Source organism: Hippocampus comes, unplaced genomic scaffold, assembly GCF_001891065.2.
Source record: "Hippocampus comes isolate QL1 unplaced genomic scaffold, H_comes_QL1_v1.1 scaffold59, whole genome shotgun sequence".
Taxonomy (NCBI): Eukaryota; Metazoa; Chordata; class Actinopteri; order Syngnathiformes; family Syngnathidae; genus Hippocampus; species Hippocampus comes.
Window position 1 is genome coordinate 1,652,954 of NW_017805406.1, and position 20,190 is coordinate 1,673,143.

The 20,190-nt window shown below is 45.6% G+C and overlaps 1 protein-coding gene and 1 long non-coding RNA gene across 4 annotated transcripts in view; one reads left to right on the forward strand and one right to left on the reverse strand.

Moving 5' to 3' along the window:
• The first annotated feature begins 148 nt into the window (after positions 1–148).
• LOC109517933 (uncharacterized) lies at positions 149–4,265 on the forward strand. The gene is made up of 3 exons (XR_002168630.1): positions 149–240; positions 3,909–4,011; positions 4,182–4,265. It is a non-coding gene; the product is annotated as an uncharacterized LOC109517933 (long non-coding RNA).
• The window catches only part of mtus2a (microtubule associated tumor suppressor candidate 2a), a 26,210-nt gene continuing 7,435 nt past the window's right edge, over positions 1,416–20,190 (reverse strand). The window contains exons 2-17 of one of the 3 annotated variants that reach the window (XM_019873431.1): positions 15,720–18,000; positions 15,412–15,643; positions 13,203–13,451; positions 8,192–8,356; positions 6,900–6,998; positions 6,086–6,130; positions 5,421–5,587; positions 5,211–5,336; positions 4,532–4,598; positions 4,221–4,435; positions 3,927–4,032; positions 3,765–3,838; positions 3,576–3,674; positions 3,313–3,432; positions 3,113–3,210; positions 1,416–2,468 (exon numbers count right to left, since the gene is read on the reverse strand). In XM_019873431.1, coding sequence (XP_019728990.1) covers positions 2,045–2,468; positions 3,113–3,210; positions 3,313–3,432; positions 3,576–3,674; positions 3,765–3,838; positions 3,927–4,032; positions 4,221–4,435; positions 4,532–4,598; positions 5,211–5,336; positions 5,421–5,587; positions 6,086–6,130; positions 6,900–6,998; positions 8,192–8,356; positions 13,203–13,451; positions 15,412–15,643; positions 15,720–17,732 — 4,299 coding nt within the window. In that variant the 5' untranslated portion in view covers positions 17,733–18,000 and the 3' untranslated portion in view covers positions 1,416–2,044. Of the gene's footprint in view, positions 2,469–3,112; positions 3,214–3,312; positions 3,433–3,575; positions 3,675–3,764; positions 3,839–3,926; positions 4,033–4,220; positions 4,436–4,531; positions 4,599–5,210; positions 5,337–5,420; positions 5,588–6,085; positions 6,131–6,899; positions 6,999–8,191; positions 8,357–13,202; positions 13,452–15,411; positions 15,644–15,719; positions 18,001–20,190 lie in introns of all 3 variants that reach the window. The other 2 variants (XM_019873430.1, XM_019873432.1) reach the window with 2 other exon arrangements.

A 20,190-nucleotide genomic window follows, 5' to 3' on the forward strand; every position in this document is an offset into this window, starting at 1 on the left:
ATTTACAGCAGTTTGTTTTCATGCAAAGACTAAACACCTGTAAACGCTCTTCAGCAGGACACGGTTGGTGTAAACGGACTGAAAATCAGGATCTTGACTTGGTCAAAGCAGCCCCCATGAGGACCCTGAGGCTGAAATGTGAGTAACGCTCTTCAGCAGGACACGGTTGGTGTAAACGTACTGAAAATCAGGATCTTGACTTGGTCAAAGTAGCCCCCATGAGGACCCTGAGGCTGAAATGTGAGTACATTACAATCCTGGTTTGTTACTAGTGCAGTTTTAAAAAAAAGAAAAACAATTACATTGAGTAGAAGTTATAAAACAAAGAAATTGGAAAGAGATTATTGGAACGTGAAGGAGAAATTTCCCTGAATGATACCTTTTGCAACACTTGAGAAATTAGTGTTATTTGAAAAAGTTTAAAAAACATACTGGCTAGTACATGTTCTGATAAAGCAGACACATCAGAAATTGTTTTTGCTTTGTAAGATTCTTTTAGGACGAGTTTAAAATAATCTTCACAAAAGAGGTAAACTGAACTTTAACGTTGAGCCACTAGAGCCCCTAAAGTCAAAAGCTGCTATTTGGAGAGGAAACACACGCCTCAAAAGTCAAACAAAACAGTTTAAAACATCTTCATGAATGACATCAGTCAAAAAAAATAATTCTCTCGAGACTTCGGCTCATTGAGCATCTAAAAGATTCACTGTATGTTTTGTCTTACAGAATTCGGAGGTTCCACTGTTTCTAGCTTATTGACCGTTAATTCATTTAACAACTGTCCTCTGTACCGTTCATTTCCTTCCTAAAGTTAGCTAAATAAATAGACAAACCACAGCAATAATAAGACTGGGGGGCTTCACGGGAAGAAGCCGGCCCAGCAATTTTGTTTTCAGACGTAGTATCGGAGGCAAAATGATAATTTTGTGATGGCGGGAAATGCGGGATTCAGCGAAGGTGTGTCAAAGTGCACCGTGGATAAAAACTGCATCTACTGTTACGGCGCTGCTGTGGGAATGTTGCCATTGACATTGTAAACAGATTTCAGCGTCACGATCGCTGTTTTGTGTTGTTGTGTCTCTTGAACGTCCACTGAGGCAAACGCAAAACCGATTTCAATCCTCATATCGCGTGAACGCATTTCAATTTGAAATTAATGCTCATAATTATTTGTACAAAATCATAATTTGTGTTCAAACATTCATTATTCAAGGGGTATAACTCCTGCAACATCATTGCTAGATTTGTTAGCCCATCTATGGTTTACATTGTGTGTTAACATCAAGCTGGCTGACGTTTGGATAAGTGTTTGTTTGTTTTTAATAAACAATGTTCAATTTCCTCTGTTTAGTTTGACAGTAACTCCAACTGGGAGAGGCAGTAACATTCCGAAGCACAATTCGCCCCTTTTTTTGAACAATTGTTTAATATCTGCCAAACTATGAGTTGAAGTTTGCTGCCATCATTTGGCGCGCGTATGTACATTTTTTGTTTGGAAGTCAAAGGAAAAAAAAAAATCAAGTCTCGTATCTCGAAAAACACTTAAGTCGGGTCACTCTTAAGTCACGGTATAACTGCACTTCTTTGGAGTTCCTTATCTGCATTTCTGGACAGATACCACAGGTTTTTATGCAAATGAAGGTCTTCCCTAAAACCAATTAAAACCGACAAATAGTTGATAAAAATTGACTGACCTTTGCTGGTGAAACGGCAGAAGTAAGGCGCTTTGCTGCGGCTTTAGCTTTGTAAAAAGAGAACTGGCAAACTCATCCCAGTGGGAGAGTGTGTGACATATTTAATTGAATGCATTTGTGTTCTGAACACAGGATGATTTTGTTCTTGTGTGCTGCTTCCTCGCTTTGTGGGAAGTGACTTCACATTGTCACCATTTGTGTCGCTCATGTACATAGTATATACAACCACTGAGCTAAGTTCTCTTGCATGTTTGGTAAAAACGATCTTTACGTGCAAGAAAGCATCAGCAGTCAAACTCAGAGTAGTCATTTGAGGAAATCATTTAAAATGGAAGGAAAAATGAAGGTTTTTATCTCTGTAAAGTGAGACAAGCTAACGGATTGCGATTGGCTGTGGCCCTGTGAGTGGGTGTGCATGGCCCCGGTGAGTAATTCTGATTGGCTGGTACCCTGTGGGTGGGTGTGGCCGGGCCGGGGGAGTAATTCTGATTGCCCGTATGGAAGGGGGAGGTGGACTGCGGCTGCTGTGGGCAGCCTTGGCAATGGGTGGGAGAGTGGCATCCCAGCGGAGGAGCAGGTGAGGACGAGAACAATGGGGATGACGGGATGGGGGAGGTAGAGAACGAGCGGTGGAGGGGGGAAGACGAAGGAGACATCAGGGGGCTGGTCTGAAGACGCCACAGCAGCTCCTCGTTGTTTCGACTCAGCCTCTTCTTCTCTGTGCTCTCTTTCTCGACCGATTCCTGGAGGTTGGCGTTCTCTTCTGACAGTTGCCTGTAGGAGTACCACAAGTCAGTTTGTCTTGGTTCGGTATGAGGAAACCACCATCTGGTGCGAGTTTATACCACCAGCTGCATAGGCATAAACGGGATACAACAGGACAAAGAAACACAACTATTGTCATTGGCTGTTTTACGTGGCAAATTGTTTGTGCAGTCACAATTGAGACAGTGCGGTGAGAGGTGTGTGCGGCTCCCAGTAGGTCATTCCGACAATATTTGCAAACTGAAAGCTAACATAGTAGGAATGAAGAGGATCAACGCTGGCTTTTCTCTTCACTTTGTAACCACGGGTATACCGCTCTATTTCGATTTGTGCTGTTTTTTTTTTTTTTTTTGAGTTGCCGAACTATTCCATTTTATTGTTTTATATAAATACGTACACATTTATTTAATATTTTTTGGGGGAAGAAAACGGGCATCCTGCAGCTCAAAAACTTGACGTAATAGAGAAAGATCGGTTTTGGATTCTTCACCCAAAACAATTCTTAAACATCTGTCAGACCTCGCGAACCAAAAATGGCATTCCCCAGTTTTATTATAGCCTAGTCTGCCGAACTTGAACGGACCCAAACTATGCTATATTCGCCAGACAAATATGAATTTCATTGAAACGATCGCAAGGAATACGTGTTTTACCGAGATAAGGTGAGGTTCCTTTCAATACGAGCTTTCAGATCTTCATTTTGTTGCTGCAGAACCTGGACTTTCTCCTCCAGGAGCACATTCTTTTGGGCCTGCTCAAAAGTCAAAACCCCAACCAAAGCAATGTCATTCATTCGGCCGACATATTCGCAGTGTAGCTGTCGCGATGGCGACGGTGGCCTATTTGAGCCTACCACTTTCTCCAGGTCGGAGATCTTCTGCTCCTGCTGGTGTATTTGCTGGTTCTTCATTTCCACAACCTCCTTCAAGCTCTTGAGATCCTTCTCAATGTGCTGGTATGGCGCTAAGGCATCCTGTTTGCATGGAAAACAGACCCTGAATTCAAAGACTTGTATGATGTGATTACATTTGAAAGAAATATTCATGATCTGACCAGTCGGTAGGTGTCTCGAAGCAGCAGCGAGGTGTCATAGATTAGCCTTCGGGAAAAACTCACAATTATCTGTTCGTCGGTGCTCTTCCTCAACGCCTCTTCGAAGCGCTTGGCTTTGTCCCGCAGGCTGTGGTTTTGAAATGTGAGCGTGTCCACTTGATCCTAGGTGAGGTGACAGGCAGAGAAAAAAAAAACCAAAAACGTTTTTTCCACCAGCTGTGGCTTCAAAAGCAGTATGTTGTTGGAGCGTACCTGAAGAGAAAGCCTCAGTTTCTCAAAATCCTCCTCAAGCAACATCTTGTGTTGCTCGTGGGCTTTCCTTAAGTCTGCACGCATTTTGCCAGTGAGGAAGAATGAGTTTGCGTCACTTGGAGAAGGTCAAATTGTTATTTTCAGTGTGACCTGCAATTCTACCTCTCATGGTTCGGGCATGCTCCTCGTGCAGCGTTGCCATGGTGATGTTATGCATGTCTCTGAGCTCCTGAATGACTGCCTGGTGGTGAGCTGACATCTCCTCCACCTGGCACACAACACCTAATGAGGACTTGCAATGACTTATCACAAACATTTGCTTGGACCTAATGAGGGTTGTTGGACTTTCGGCTGAAATTCATTTCAGGATGAATCTAAAATTATGCTCAAAAGCTTCACTTTTTTTTTTCTGTCTAGTAAGTAAACAAATCTGATGTGATGCTGCCGTCTTGTCACCTGCTCCTGCTGCTGGGTCCGAAGCTCCTCCATTTCCGACTGATGCTCCACCTTCAGGTGTTCAGTCTGGGCTGAGTGACACTTGCGTAGGTTCTCCTCCGTGGCGGCCAGTTCCGCTTCCTGTCGCGCCCGCAGCTGCCGCAGTTCTCGTTCAAATGCCGATTCCGCCGCAGACTTTTCCAGCTTGAGTCTCTCCCAGTTTGCGCAGTTGGACACTGAACGGGAGGGATGAGTTTGTCGCATTTGAACGTGTTTTGCCCGGGAAGAAGAAGAACGTAACCAAGACAGTAAGTGATGAAGTGTCGACTCACCCATTTGCTCTTTGATCGTTTGTATTTCCTGGAACAAGTTGGATTCATTCTCTTCGGTGACTTTATTCTGATGGGGGGGGGGGGGGGAAAAATAAAATCATCACGTGGCAAAACAGTTGAATTGCCAACATTTGCATCATCTTATTGACATGAATAAATGAATGCAACGGAGGGGATTTTTAGCTTCTGCCTGTTGAACTTGTACAGACAGCAGGTGGCACTGGTGGCCTCCTTTTGTGAGCCCACGCTTCAACAACTCTTAATATTTATCTGCACCTAGAGGCTGGTGATTGCTGCACTCAGACAGCAGCCATAAAGAGAGTCTGGTCACCTCACAGGTTAAATCATTCCCGAGGACTCGGGAGGCTGCAAGAGAGAAGCTCGGTGGCACACTGAACTCTCCCGAAACCTCCCCCGCAGTCGCCAACACTCTCCCCCCCTATCATCATCATCATCATCATCGCGCTCGGGGAGCAAGCTGTGAATCTCACCTCATAGTGTTAAATACCGTCTGTGCTCTTGAGTGCGTGCGCAGCCTACGTTTCAGAAAAGTATAGGTTGATCGAGGAAAGGCGAATCCAAATCAGCCTGGAGAAATGTCTCATTTCTCAAATGAGTCTTGGCGCAACACTGCGGTGGCATCGTCTAACGCTGTACTGTATTCAATTAGCACCGTCACCTTGAGGCAGTAATGCTGAGTGGTGACGATGAAGGCTTCTAAACCCAAAGAGGTCTTCCTCAGTTCTTCTTGCAATGCTTTCAGTTGCTTCTCTTGCTGCTCACAGCGTCCACGCAGCCTCTCCAGCTTATGCGACAGAACACACAATGACATCAATGCCTTGGACTCGCCGGACGGCTCCCCCGGCGCTAATATTTGGGCCAATTTCACCTCCTCGCGTTGCTCCTCGTTCTCTCTCTCCTTTGCTTTCCTTTCTTCTTCTCTCGTCTGAGCATCAGCCTTCTCTTGCTGCGGCTTCAGCGGAGGACCCCGGCGAGGGGAGCCAGGGGCGACAGACCCCCGGGCCAGTCCTCCTGCAGGCCGCTGGCCTGACTGGACTATAAGAGAGGGGGAAAAACAAATATGGGGAATGAGAATCATGAATGCCAGCGATTGAATATTCCATTGATCATCTATTGTTTGCTCCGCCTCTTCTCAATAGAGTGTCGTTTGACTTTGACGCCCTTTCACCGGTTGCCAGCAGATCACAGGGCTTCCCAGTCATTACACACTTGTAAATATTTCCTCGGAATCTGCATCAATTCTTAATCAAACTGACGAGTATCAACCAAGGAAATTTGGCCCGACCTACTGCTCATGGTTGTGTTCACCTGATAAATGACACAAAGTTAATTGAATCTTTTGTCCAGAAAATCCCCAGGGCTCTATCTAATCTCATGATTAACGTGACCGGCTAATGGCCGAAATGCAACATTCCATCAAACCCTTCGCTTCAGTAACTCAAGGTATATTTTTGGGTGCAAACGAACATACGGCACATTTGAATAACTGAAGGTTTCGTTTTAACAATGGGGATCATGGAATATGTGAGTCACCTTGACATGTGGTGACCACATTAGCCATTCTTGGCGGAGCAAATCCTTTTTTTCGCAGTAGCAGGCATTGGGATAAAAAAAGAGAAATTATTGGATGACAACAAACATACCAAATCGTCCAAATAGAATCAATTACAATGCCGTGTTCATCTTAACAATTGGAAACGGCGCTGCACACTTTGACTACCTCGACCTTATCCCTCAAGTCAATTAATGCATGGGTAGCGGTCTCCATGACAACCTGGGGCCGGGCTTGGGTAGCAGGGTCCCAGATAATGAGTGAAAAATCAGTTTGCGGGAGGTGGGGGTGATACGATGAAAAGCCCAGGGTAAAGAAGAGAGGAGGAAGTGGGTTGGGGGGGGGGTGGGGGGGTTTGCCTGAAGCCATTCAACAATTTTAGGCGAAAGGATTTTCCAGTAAAGGAGCAATTTAGACAAAAGAGTGGCAAGGAAAATCTACAATTGGACACACATGCACATATTGTATGTGAACGGCAGACGAGAGGGGGACAATAATGCAAAGAACAATCAGCAATCAGCAACATTTTTTTTTGCTCCTCCATCAGACTGCCACACAAGCAACTTCCTCTAAATTCGGTCGCTATTTCCGAATCTGCGTAAGAAAATGCTGACTCTTGAGTAGAAAAGAGAGAGTCAGCAAATTTGGAGGAAAGCGTAAACAAGGGTAACTTTTTATGCAAGGATGCAATGCAGCCAGGCCACTTCTTCTGTCATCGGATTGTTTATCATGAGTCATGTGTTTTACGGTGACAATTTAGCGATAGTTTCAAGAGCTATGAAACGGATAACTGACCTGGCGACTGAGGCTTGGGCGGAACAACTGCCAGTCTCTTTGGGGAGGACGGGAGGGAGCGCGTTACCTCTGAACTCCGCTGGAACTCCTTCCTGCCAACTGTTAAACGACGAGCATTTCACTCAACGCTGTTTTCGACGAGGGAGTGAGATCATGAGGCTTTGATACTGGACAATACAATTGATATAACAGAAAACGGTCAAAGATCAGAAAGATGAATGAAAAGTCACCGGCCAGGATGAGCAAGTACTCGTCTGCTCCCCGTGACTCTTAACAAACTTTCCAGACAAGACAGAAAACAACTCTAAACTGAGGATGATATTCGGGATGACTTTTCCCATATCAGTTCTTCTCTTGTGTGTCACATTAGATCTGGTGTGGGAGTGTATGTGACGCGTGGGTGTGAAGAAACCGTAGCTGGATTTAGAACAGTCTGTGAAATGCGCTACCTTGATACTTTGGAATGAGGGGGTTGTATGTGGGAGTGGGCGGGTGACAGTGAAGGATTTTGAAGTTAATAAAGGTGTTTTCGAGAGGTTATTGTTTGGAGTCTGTGCAAAGCTGAGATGGCCTTTGAAAAGAAACTAATACAAAGGGTAATATCAGAGAAGAGTCTGATCGTGAACAAATCTGTTAAAACCCCCAAATTGATGTTTCAGGTCTGCCGATGACTGAATAGGTTTGTTCTATTAGCCGCTTCGTTTACATTGGCACAATTGTAGCATTACATGAGTGAGTGGTCCTTTTTCTAAAACAATAAAATTCCATTTATATTATTCTTGATTATTGAATCAGTAATTGACAAATCCCACATTTTCGATTTAAAGAATCAATTTATACTATGCATCCAGACAATTTCAATTCATTTTTTTTTAAAAACCTGCTTGTACTATAAAACTAAGTTAAAAAAATGGATTTTGTTCAAAACTTATACTATGCATCCAGACAATTTCTATTCATCTTTTTTTGCTTTAAAAACCTGCCTGTACGATAAAACTAAGTTAAAAAAATGGATTTTGTTCAAAATAGAATGGTGTGACACAATTTTCTTTTTTTTTTCTTTTTTTTTTTTTAAATAACTTCATAAGTGGAGGAATAATGTATAATTTGTCACTGCGTGTACACTGGCCTTGTTTCTACCCAGCAATGCAGTACGTTTTGCTTTTTTAAGGTGGCGCTAGAGGAACGATACTATTCATGTGACGAAAGTGGAGCAGAGAGTAAAAAAAAAAAAATAAAATAAAATAAAACTCAATCAAAATAAACCCCCCCAAAAATACTGTTCTACTGACCCCCAGGGGAGCTTCTCGGTTGAGCGGGCAGGTAGCGGCGCGGCAAAGCTGGGGTGGACGGTGGCTGAAGGCTGACGCTGCGACATGGCGGACCTCTTTGGTGATCTGTTGATGCCGGGGCGCCGGTCACTCGATGTAGAGGAGGGTCCTCGCTCACACTCAGACCTGGAATAGACATATTTATATGAACTACATTGGATGATATTCTCAATTTATATTTTTTGGGTGTCAAAATTATGTGATGAGAGCGATACGAAAGAGATTTGGTTTCTGGTTCTCTAAATGCGCGCATTCAAGGCCCAGGTTGTGTAATCTAATCAAATAGATAAACACTGCCTGTATCCTGTTTATCTCCCCTATCCGATCGATCATGACACGACGCCTGCACTTCCACACTGTCCTTGTGTGTGACAACGAGGGATAAACAAGCAACTGTGAGTCGTCGTTTCGGCTATAACTCGTCTCCTTTTAGCCTACGTTGTAAGACGTTCGACAAGACAGTTGAAGTGCTGAGGGGCAGCTTGGTGACAGCATTTCCCACACATGCGACATCGAGGAGCAATGTGAATGATAACAAGAGGAGATCCAGGGGTTATATCAAGAAACCCCAACCAGTGGATTTCGTGAAAGGCGACGCCACCGCTTGGCAAAATGTCAGCCGAAGATGGATGCAAGCACACGAGGAGGAGAGTAAATTGCAAGGAACAAAGCAGCTGGGCTCAAGAGGAAGCAAACAATGTAAAAAGGAGAGATGAAGATAGATGAGCTGATGCTGCTCGGATGGAGCCGGTGGCAAGCTTCTGCTCATATGACAAAAATGAAAAACTCCAGGGATATAAAAAAAAAAAAAAAAAAAAAAAAAAAAAAAAGCAAGGGGCAGTTGGAGATTGATTTATTGGTACGGGGTACTTGCAGCATAGTCCTTGCCGCCGTGATTCTGGGGAAAAAGGGGATCACACCGAGGCATGTGCGCTTACTTGAGCCCAGAAAAAAAACCTAAAAGTTTGAAGACAGTCATTCTTTAAATCCGGTTTATTTTGTGGCTTAACCTCACCGGCTCTGTCTGTTAAACACAGCGGGTGGGGGTGAGGGTGGGGTTTCTGTGATGGATGTCAGCTTCATTTTGCGGTGCGCCTCACACATGTCACGTCGTCGAATTAAACTGTGAGATCGAATTCATCACGTCCTCTAATTTGTTCCGCTTATTAGTCAGCGCTTCCTGTCATTTCTGGGAAGTTTTTAGTTCCTCAAATCATCATCGGTCTTAATGAAATGGTTGGAGCCTTCCGCCGTCCTCGTCAAGGGCCTGTCCGGTATTTCTGAAAGGCTGTTGATTTGCTCTTAAGCCATGATTGAAGCCGAGCAGATTGAAAACCTTCCTGTAATGGGTCTTGTTGGGGTATTGTGCCAGTTAGTGGAGCAAAGAGGCAATTTTACACTCCTGAAACGTTAATAACTGGGCGTATCCCCACCGCATATCTGCAGGAAACGCTTATGAATGAATGCATGCATGTCAGCAGCAGTACAGTGTGTGTGTGTGTGTGGGGGGGGGGGGGCAAGGTTAAAGCTGCATTCATAAAGCATGAAGTTATGGCCCCTGCAAAGATGCACCTGAGTAGAAGTCTGAGGGGAAAGATTCCACGCGAGGTGCCCGAGGATAAAGTTCAGTCTGGCGAGAGAGTGTCCGCCGACACAAAAGACAAGTGTGAGGCTGCTCAGTACTTAAATCACACCTCCTCAACATTGGCGCAGAAGCGCTGTGAGCAAAATTGGAAGAAATCATTTCAATGAGTCGCGTTTTCTGACTCTGGAATAGGATGACAAAAGTAGTCACGCTGAGAGATTGATCTGCTCTGGAAAGAATTGTGTCATGTATCTTAATTGTCTTAAAGAGTCACAGATGCCTGTTAGGGTGATATTGACGCTGATAAAATCTGTTCAGTCGAAGCTTAAGAGGACAGCCTGCATGCAGTAGTTGATAATGTGACGATTTTAGGTGAGCTAGGTTACTAACGGGCATTAGTTTAAGATTCACCGAGATCGAAATGTGATTCACACGTCTGTGCTTGAGCCTCGGTTGAATGCTGCGATGAAATGACAAACGGGAGCTGAGGCCTCGACGCCGTCACGGCTGCCGCGATAGTTTTTCTTCCTTTTTCTGCCAAGTGGCATCCATATCTAATTGGCCATCTCGCTTGCTTCTCCTCTCTTGTGTGTCTATAGGTACACATGCGCCACGCAAACCATCTGGTCACGGTGAGCTAGCATGAGTCACACACCAGATCTCAGCTCGCAGCGGTGGCATCTGGGGTGCAACATCCACTCTCCTCGTCGGTGCCAGCCTCTCACACACTTCCTTCCTGGGACTCTGCGTAGCGTTCCGTCATAGAATGACTTCGCCGTGATTTGATTATTGCCTAAAGAGGAGATTGACTGCAGCCCTAATGCTATATTTGTTTTGACGATTGGATTTCCAATAATGTGAGTGGGCTTTACTCCGCAGCCCCCCCATACAACCCCTCCTCCCCCGGCGCTATAACAGAACCTGTCAATCAAAGCGGAATTAGCAGCGTCTTCCCAGTGCAAGCGACACGCATGGATGCTTCGCTCGCTCTCACGCGCGTAAAACACCTTGGGGATGTCAGCGCTAGGATGACGACAGGATTGCCTTAATGGCTAATCAATGTTGGTCAATAACATATACCTACACGGTTGACAGAATTTAATACTTACAGCTTAATATGCACACACAGCGTTTGCGAACCGCGTTCGATCGCTTTTCCTGCTGCTGATCTATAATGCATGTTCGACGCTAACGTTTCTGCCGCCCGAGGGGGGGGCCAAAGTCGAGCGTTCAGCATGTCCAACAAAACGATTTTGCGACAGCTTCGGTGATCGAGGACGGCTTGCCAAAACAATGACGTGTAAATTCCGACGGGGATGTGATGAATGTGATCGGCGTTGCCAATCGCCGGATTCATCAAAACATATCGGTCTCTATTGAGCTGCGTTGTACCGATTGTTTTTCACATTTTGTCCAATAGGTGGTGGCCTAAATCATTTTTGGATGCCTTTTTAATGCCAAATATTCTCTGCTCACTGATCACAGCGGGTTGTTCAGCTTTGACGCTGGGGATCTTCCCCTAACCCACATTACTGAGGCTCGGCTTCATATCGCTCTATTCCTTAATGATTGCTCCTTTCTGGATCATCCGGAGCCCAAACGCAGCCCATTTTTTTCCGTGGATCAATGGTGCGAATGAGCCACTGAGCCCGGTTTCTATTCTCTTTGCTTCAGAATGAGGTTCTGGGTTGCTACGAGTCCCCTGACAAACGCTGCAAAGATGTGTGAAAACTCATCCGTCAATCTGACTGCTCTTTGATCAGATTTCGGAGTGCGCCGTGAGGGGAAACGACTCCTGCGTGAGGAGGCAAAATAAGGTTTTGCAAACACACACACACACACACACACACACACACACACACACAGACAGACAGACAGACAGACAGACACATGAAAACAGTGTCGAAAGATGCCCTTGGTAGTTAGAAACCATGATTACTAGTGCAATGTTCTCCTTCTAATCGTCATGTTGCCATCTTGCTCACTCAGAAGCAAATTATTTCCCGCAGCACCTTGAGCTACTTGCCGATTCTGCGGTGCAATTATTTATAGGCAGAAGTGGCAATATCTAAAATTCAAATTTGCGCAAAGTTTCAATTTCCAGACTCTTCTCCCATGACTCCTCATTGCCACATGGAAAAAGAAGGTGGCGTTTTTATCTCATTTAATGATCAGATGGTCGGCTGATTCTGTTTTTTGCAGACACCGTGCAAGAAAAATAGTTAAAGTAAAAAAAAAAAAGTTATAGTGACAGTTTCAATGTCCCGTGATTTTTGGATAATTTTGTTGGAACTGATTAAATTCTGGGGTGTTTGAAAGTCTGAAGAAAAATTTGGTGGTGGGGTGGGGGTTGGTGTATATAGCCATTTTAAGCATGGTAAGTAAATGCTGAGGTTTGTGTGACTGTTCTTGTCTGACAGTTCAAGTCTTTGAATATTGATAAAAATATGAATATTCCGTCTTCTGTTTTGGAAATGCTGAATTCATCCTCTTCTTTTGCTTATGGTTGTTAAGAAAGGGCCTCCCCCACATTGGCACACAGCTTGCACTCACGATCAACCAATGGGAGGGCGACAGAAGAGATGAAACAAGTGCTCAGGGAAAACGAGGGAGAAGCGGGATTACGTAACGGGGGAATTTGACGTACGCGAGAGCCGAGGAGCTTACGTCAGCTGTAACTGGGAGAGAAAGAGCAGGCAAGCTATGTAGGTCACATTAAAAACGCATGCGCTTATTCCAGATTTGGCCAACTTCAAGGACTGTAACGTTATGGTTCTGCACATTTAATGCGGAAACATAAAACATGAGTCGGCAGTAGTCTTAGCGAATGACTCCAGCTGAATTATAATAATTATTTTTTTATATATTAGAAAAAAAAAACAGCTCCACAATCATTTAAAGCACAAGTTTTGTCATCCTGCATCTTGGTTTGAATTCACTCAGCACAGTTAGAGAAAATGAGTGGCTCTAAAGTCTCTACCGCCGCCCGGGTCCAGCACAAGAAGCCTTCGTGAAGTTGTTTTGAGATGTTGAGGAGAAAGCCTCTTTAGCTGTAAATACAACATAATGAAAGCGGATTGGGAGTGTTTATGCAAATGAGGCATAAAAGGGGTAATGAAAACACGATGGCGATGATAATGACGCTCTCGTGTAGAGATAAAGCTGGCAGCGTAGGGTTTTTTGAAATGCATCTGCTGGTGTATTTTGCTCTGAACCTGCTGAAAATGAAGAAAATGCTGTCCTGACATGATGGCATTTTCTTGCACACAAATGCCTTTCCACCTCATTGGGCTCTGAAGGCCGAATGTTCTCGGCACAACCGGTTTGTGTCCGTGCTAGTTGTACAGAACAGATCCCAAAATCAATGTTTGAAACGTTGAGACTTACGGTGAGCCGTCCTGCTCGGGTCACTCTGCGCGCTGTCGGCCGAGTGTGCGGAGGAAACGGAGGACACGCTTGAACTCCTGACGAAGCCAAACGCGGCCAGGCGGCCCACGGGTAGTCGGGTGGAACTGTAGCCAGGCGCGCGAAGGCCTGACTGGCTTCCTTTGGGAAGCAGGGTCCTGGAGGTCACGGCCTGCGCCTGTGCTGATGCTGGAGCCTCAGGAGCGGGAAGAGTGAAAACCTCATCGTCAGCTAGAAAAACACACACACACACACACACACACGCACATTGTCAAATAGGTTTGCAAACAGTTTGTTGAATAATAGCAGAGAAGAAGAAAAGACGGTAGAACAACAGTCGGCTTTAGAAAAGTAGTAAACCTTGATCATTTCACCCTTTCAATACCTGTACAATTTTTTTTTTTGGGGGGGGGGGGTACCCAAACCAAAAGTATTGTGATACTGTTTTTAAACTCTTCACACTCAAAACATAGAGCGGACAAACCTTACTTTATGTCGAGCGGTAATTGGGCATTTTTGTGTACGTGATTGGAGCGGGCTAAATACAGCATCACCGTCATGTTTATGACTAGTGCGATCGTTCATCATTTTGTGCTGATTTTTTGCTCTCCGCGGGCTTCTCTGCTCAGTCCACAATTTTCAGAATTACAAATGCTGCTCTCAACCGCTTTTGGCTTTGTGTGGTCCTCCTTGCAGGCTGAGCGAATGGCCACTTCTTTATCTCATGCCAACATTGACACAGGATTTAAAACGCGTCGAGCAATTTGTGGCTTTGCTTGTTTTGACAAGAAATCCTTCAGTCAAGCTGGTCAATCAGGAAATGCAGGAGGGAGGCAGAAAAAAAACAGTTTTTGTTGGACAAGAGGGGAAATCTCTTTTTTTTTTTCCCCCCCCCAAACACCTCGACATGCGTACACACTCCACCGGCCCTTGCAAGTTCTAGAATAAGGGTAAAACATTATCCCCTGCTGGCTGCAGAGATAAGACAGGAAGCTATCGTTTCTTCTCCAATTGCCACAACTCTCCGCTGGGCGCTGCAGAGCCAACAACACATCAATCCGCGAGGAAAAACATTTTATGAGTGAAAACGGAAGCTCCGTTTGTGTGTAGCCGTTTTCAGGAAAAGTGGGGGAGACGTGGCGACTTTTCCATCTTGTCAGCCTGCCAGCCCATTGCTCTGAGTATTCGATTTGGAGCACACTGCTCTCGAATTCTCAGCTCTGGATCATTAAAGATAAATGTGCCAATTTCACCCCTGTCCCCGTTTCTGGTCCTCCCCCTTCAAGTGGGAAGGGACAGAATAGATTCTGACAAATATCCACTTCAACCCAAACAGCATAAATCCTGCTAGTCTCTCGCCGCTGATCGAAAACACACATTTTTTTTATTCCCCCCAAATGAATCTGAAGAGATGAGAGTGCGGCTCTGGTGAGATCTCAACGGGATCTCATGCTATACAAAATGTTAGGATTGCATGCAGTGTTTGTCGGACTGGCAGCAGCGGGGGCGGCGTGAGATGGATGCAGCAGGAAGCTAGTGACATTAATTAAGAGTTAAATGGAGCTCACTTCAAAGCCCGCAGGTCCCAGAAGGCCAGCAGGCAGCACGAATCAACAGAGATTATCAGAAGAAGATGGGGCACATGATAGCACTGTGCGAAAATAAAATCGGAATGTATAGAGAGACGTTTCCATCTGATGGAATGTGTTGCACTACTAGCCTGCGTTCTCAGCTTGATTTCATGTTATTAGACCCAGGGCGAGAGCAGTTTAAATATGTATGGAGGTGAGAAATGGAATTTCAACCCATCAGCAGGTAGAATGATGAGCACATTTCGAGCTTCGGTGTGCCAGCGACAGTCTCACACCGCAACATAAATCGGACTGCAGGTGCCCGGGGGTAGAAAGTGAATTGTCTGAACTGGAAAATGGGTCGGGTATTTATTAATTTCTGCTTCATAGACGCAGCCTCTCGGAGCAGGACGTTCCCCCCTCAGAGCGGCGCGCGTCTTGGAATCCTCCAAATGGATCAACCAGAATTTGAGCGAATGCATTTTAATGAGCTGCTTTCATCTCGGGCCAAATTTGTCAGAGCAGTCCTTCATCTACTTTCTGCTACAGATAGGGAACAGCTTGTGTGTCACATTTCTGGTAGCTGAAATGAAATTGGACAGTTTTTTTTTTTTTTTCACCTGTGGTGCTGTGGCTCTTCTGGCTGGCTGCTGGGCAGACTTGTTGGATGACTGTTGACCTCTGACCTTTGCCCTTGACTGAACTTGAAGCTGTCCTGGTCACAGCACCCAGGCCTAAACGTAGACCTCTGCCAGAGCGCAAGAGACTTCCGCTCCCTCCGGTCTGAGCGGCTGTCCGAATCTGTATCGGGTCCTCCGCGGAACTCTCTTTAAAACTGGCTGATCTGCCGACCTAAAAATGATGGATAAAATACCTCGATTAAGACCGTACGACCTTACTCACATATGAGAATCTTCCCTCTTCCTACCTCTGAGTGTGTTCCATAGAAGTCCCCCATTTTACCGGCCAGTTTTGGGGGCGCTGTATAGCTGTGCGTATGTGTTGGAGGGACGGTGTTTGAATGTCCCGGAGCCCGGATACTCCGACTCAGTAATCCTGATGGGAAGATATTGGTTTGCATGTCTTTGTGGTACTTGTCGAAAAGCAAGTTGGAGGCACTGAGTACTGGCGACCCTCTGGTTTCTTTCTCAGGCTTGAGGGGGTCTTGAGGAGTCTCTTTGAAAGAACTAGATGACGTTGCACCTGCGCCATGTGTGGATACGGGCAACCTTGCTGGCAAAGAAGATACCTGATAAGGTCCGTCGGCAGCCTGAGGCTTGAACTGAGGATTTTTACGGACGTAAGTGATGATTTTTGGGCGGATTCCTTTAGGTTTGAGTTTGGGTGAAGGAGAGCTCTCTTTGGGGCTCGAGATATGGCTTGAATTGGGGACGATTTGCTGGTTGGGGAGAGGCGCTCTGGGGATTCCCGTTGGATTTATGTGGGTTGGAACTGGCGCTTTCGGGCAAACGCTGTCATGGCCCTGGGCTGATGGCTTGACATCAGGGTTGCTTCCTGAAGGGGTGTGTTGAACTCCTCGATGTGCCTCCTTGGAGATGAGGTGCATCGAGGCTTGCCTGTGTGGTGAGCCCTGCGGCGTCCTGAGAGGGGAGTGGGGAGGCGTAAACGTCCTTTTGGGACTGGAGCAATTCCGTCTGTAGGTGAACTGAGTCTGGGGTCGCTTCTCCATGGTGGAAGATTTGGAGGCGTTTGAAGTCGACTTTGTCATTGAACCTGGTTGCTTCTCCGCTGACAAAACCTCCTTTTTGGCTGCCTGGTTGGGCTGTCTGGATTGGAAGACTGCGTATGTGTTGTAAAGATGTGAAAAATCGGATGGTTCGCGTAGAGATGATCTCGTAAGCTTTTTGTTTGACCCATTGGGAGCGTGACTTGGCGAAACCGTTGCGGTGTTGTTGGAGGGTGGTCGTCCGACTTCAGCACCCTGACCGCGGAGCTCCGCTAAGTTTTGAGCTCCACCCATTTCTGACTGACACAGGGGTCGAACAAGCTGTTGTCGCCTCGGTGGTGGAACCCTTTCCTCAAATCCCGCCCTTCTTCTTTGGCCCAGACCGCCATCCGAGGATGATCCATTTCTGCAATGGCTTCTCTCATCCTGTCCGTCATCCTGACTGCGGCATCGTTCACGTTTCTCCTGATCACACAATGGCGGAGGGTCGTTTTCGACTCGAGCTGCCCTTCTTATAGCTTGGGCTGAGGTAGTGTTGTTAGCGTAACAAATGTTGGTCTTGGAGCTGGGCAGACAGATAAAAGTTTCTCTGCTGGAATCCAGAGTGCTGGACAGACTTCCACTGAGACTGATCGCGGATAGATTGGAGACGAACACGTTTGTTTCCGACTTGGACTGCTTCAGCCCTCCCCGACCTTTCTTGGTGTTCTCTTCTTCGGTTAAGCCTGCCTCACAATTGCCTTGCTCTGTATTATGACACGTGTTCTTTGCCCGCTCCTCTTCGTCCTTCGGAGTTCTGTTCAGCACTTTGTTGCTGTCGTTGTCGTTCCTTCTCACCCCAGTGGAAGTAGAGCTGGCAGTTGAACTGGAGGAAATGGACATCGGACCCTCACCCTTATCTTCTCCTGTGCTTCGCCCGTCTTCGTCATCGTCGTCCTCTACATTTGGGTTTCTCAAGAATGTGTGTATGGCCGGACACTCCACGAGCTCGATCTCTCTGAGCCCAGGCTCTGAACATTGCTGCTCGGAGCCCCAGATGATCATCTTGTCGTGGGATTCGCTTTGTGACACCAAAGGTGGAAGCGAGGTCGTATTGCATCCTGTGCCTTCTGACAAGCCTCCTTGATCGCTCAAAAAAGCGAATCGATTGGCATTGTCATCGCCAGTGCGAGGAAATTGGTTTGGAGCTTTGCTTGTGATCTTTTCCGCTCTCTCAACAACCCCGTTCCCCTTGAAGCTAGTGGGGATGCTCATTTTGGAGGGTTTCTTTCGAGCGCTCAAAGATACCAGGCGGTTACTTTATTAATCCCAAAGGAAATTCGGGAGCCCGAGGCCATTGATTGACTCAGAAAGCACTCTGTTTTCCCTCCTTATTTGGTTCTGGTTCTTTTTGATGCTGTGATGTGGTCTTCCAAATATAGAGCTTTTTTTTTTTTTTTTTACACCAGCTCACCACTCATCTTGCATTCCCTTTGAGCGAGCAAAGCAATCTGCGGTGACTCTGCATTGAGGGCTCTTTGATCTGAAAGGAAAAAAAGAAAGCAAAACAGAGCACTGTAAGAATACAAGATCCGTTCATTTGGAGAATAGCTTTAAAAGCAATTTCTAAAATGATATCATTTTCCGTCATCATCAGTGGTCGGTTGCATCGCATTATTCAAGTCTCTTAATAGCATTTGTTTTCGATCTCCCATAACTGTGGTCAAAATCATCACGCGCTCAAAATGTAAAAGCAAGAGTGCCACAGGTATGGGTACAGATTCATCAATTATAAATTCAGGTGAGTGAGGAGGGAGGGCTGATCTGCACTTGTTAGACTGGGATGACTCGGAGAGGTGAGGAGGAAGAAGGAGAAGAGTAGAGAAAGATTTGTAATGAGCCCTTTCCTTCATGAGACACCGAAATTTAAAAGGCCTGGGACAAAACATTATCTCGCTTCACACGTATTTCTTTGATCCACCGTCCAGTGCGGGGCAATGGCTAAAAGTGTCTGCATCCCGCGAGGAGGCAAAAACATGCCAGTGTTGAGGAGCAAAAGCAAAGCACCAGCTCATTGCGTATAAATCCATATTGTCGGCCTGATCTCTGCAGGGGGTTAACGCGCTCCTCGAGCATACCATATGGCTGATTCGACTATGAGTCGCTCGTGTTCAACAACGGAACAGAGCACTCGGTTTCTTTGCAACAAAAGACCAAAACAAAACTCGTGCTTGTTAAGAATCGTGTTTGTCCTCGTTTTTCAAAAATGTTGACACGCAGGGTAATAAAGGTTAATGATAGACAATTTCATCTGCAATGAAAGGAACATATTTTTTGGAATGTGGGAGGAAGCAAGAAAACCGAGACAAGCATGATATGTAAATTACACACAGGAAGCTTGCAGCTGAGATTAAAACCCAGAGCTTTGTAACTGTGAGGGGCAAGCATATTCACCGCAACTCACCACATTACACGATCAGTGTAGTCATGCTTTTATCAACTCTACCTTTCTAATTCATCCTCATGAATACTTGAGTCGATTCCAAGTTTGCAAACGGAGCTCCTGCAGTTCAATAATCGGAGCAGCGGGGGCATCAGCACTCATTAGCAGGTAGCCTCTTCTTCGGGTGATGCTGACAGATTGGCAAAGACAGCAGCCGCTTTTAATGAAGAAACTGTTGGAAGATTTAGCTTGTAATGTTATCATACGTATGGCAACTCGAAAATGAGGTCTTGGTTTCCAACAGGCAGGAAAGAAAGGGCTGCCGCAATGACTTCTGTTGTTGTAGGGCGGAGAATCGAGTCGCTTGATTGATGGCCAGAGCACCAAATTTTGTGTTGATACTACGTTTTATTTCTCTTGGCTGTAGTTTTTTTTTTTTTTTGTAACAAGTTTGCTCACGCATGATATCAAAATATTTTAACTTTAGCCTTCCTTACATCGCCTGCTTAACGAGCTACCGCCGACCTGCCTTCAAATCTTGTGCTCGAAATGCATAACGGGAGACTGTTCCGAACAGCAACGTGTATCCTGAAGAGCTTTGCTCAACATCCTTCTTGCCGTTTTCTACCATTTATTTCTGACATTATTCCAAGTTTGCGTTGGATTTGGAAGACAAACTGCTGCGGAACGCGACGCAAACCATGATGGTGGACAATCAGTGTGCTCGCTGTTCCGCTCTGCCTCGCTGCAAATATTTACCCTCAATTGGCGCACACAAACAAATGACTTGCTAATTATGAGCGCATACACGGAAACTGATTTGACGAACCAGGGGAGCTGAGAGGGACACGTGAGATGACATCGTGGTGAAGCGATGCTCGTGTAAATGCAGCGTTGCTCTCTGTGCTGATGACGGCGCACTTTGAACGGTGCAATGGTAGAAACCTGTATATTATTGAATAAATTGTCCCATTGAGTTAATAAATATATACATACAACCTAATTTGGACAGGAATAAGCTGGATATGCCTAAGAAAAAGGATGTCAGGGTCTACCTTTGGGTTGCTCTGCCCCGTGGTAATAATAAAAAAGCGAAAGGAGTGACATGGACGAAAGAAATGAAATTCTAACCAGAAATATTGCACATATAATCAGCCTTTGAAATGTGTTTCATATGCATTTGGAACATATCTTTGACACGTAGATTCAGGGAGTACTCAGGACTTTTCCCAGTCTTTTTAAAAATTCATTCTGATGAATGAAACCCCAGTGAATCTCCATTAAAAAAAA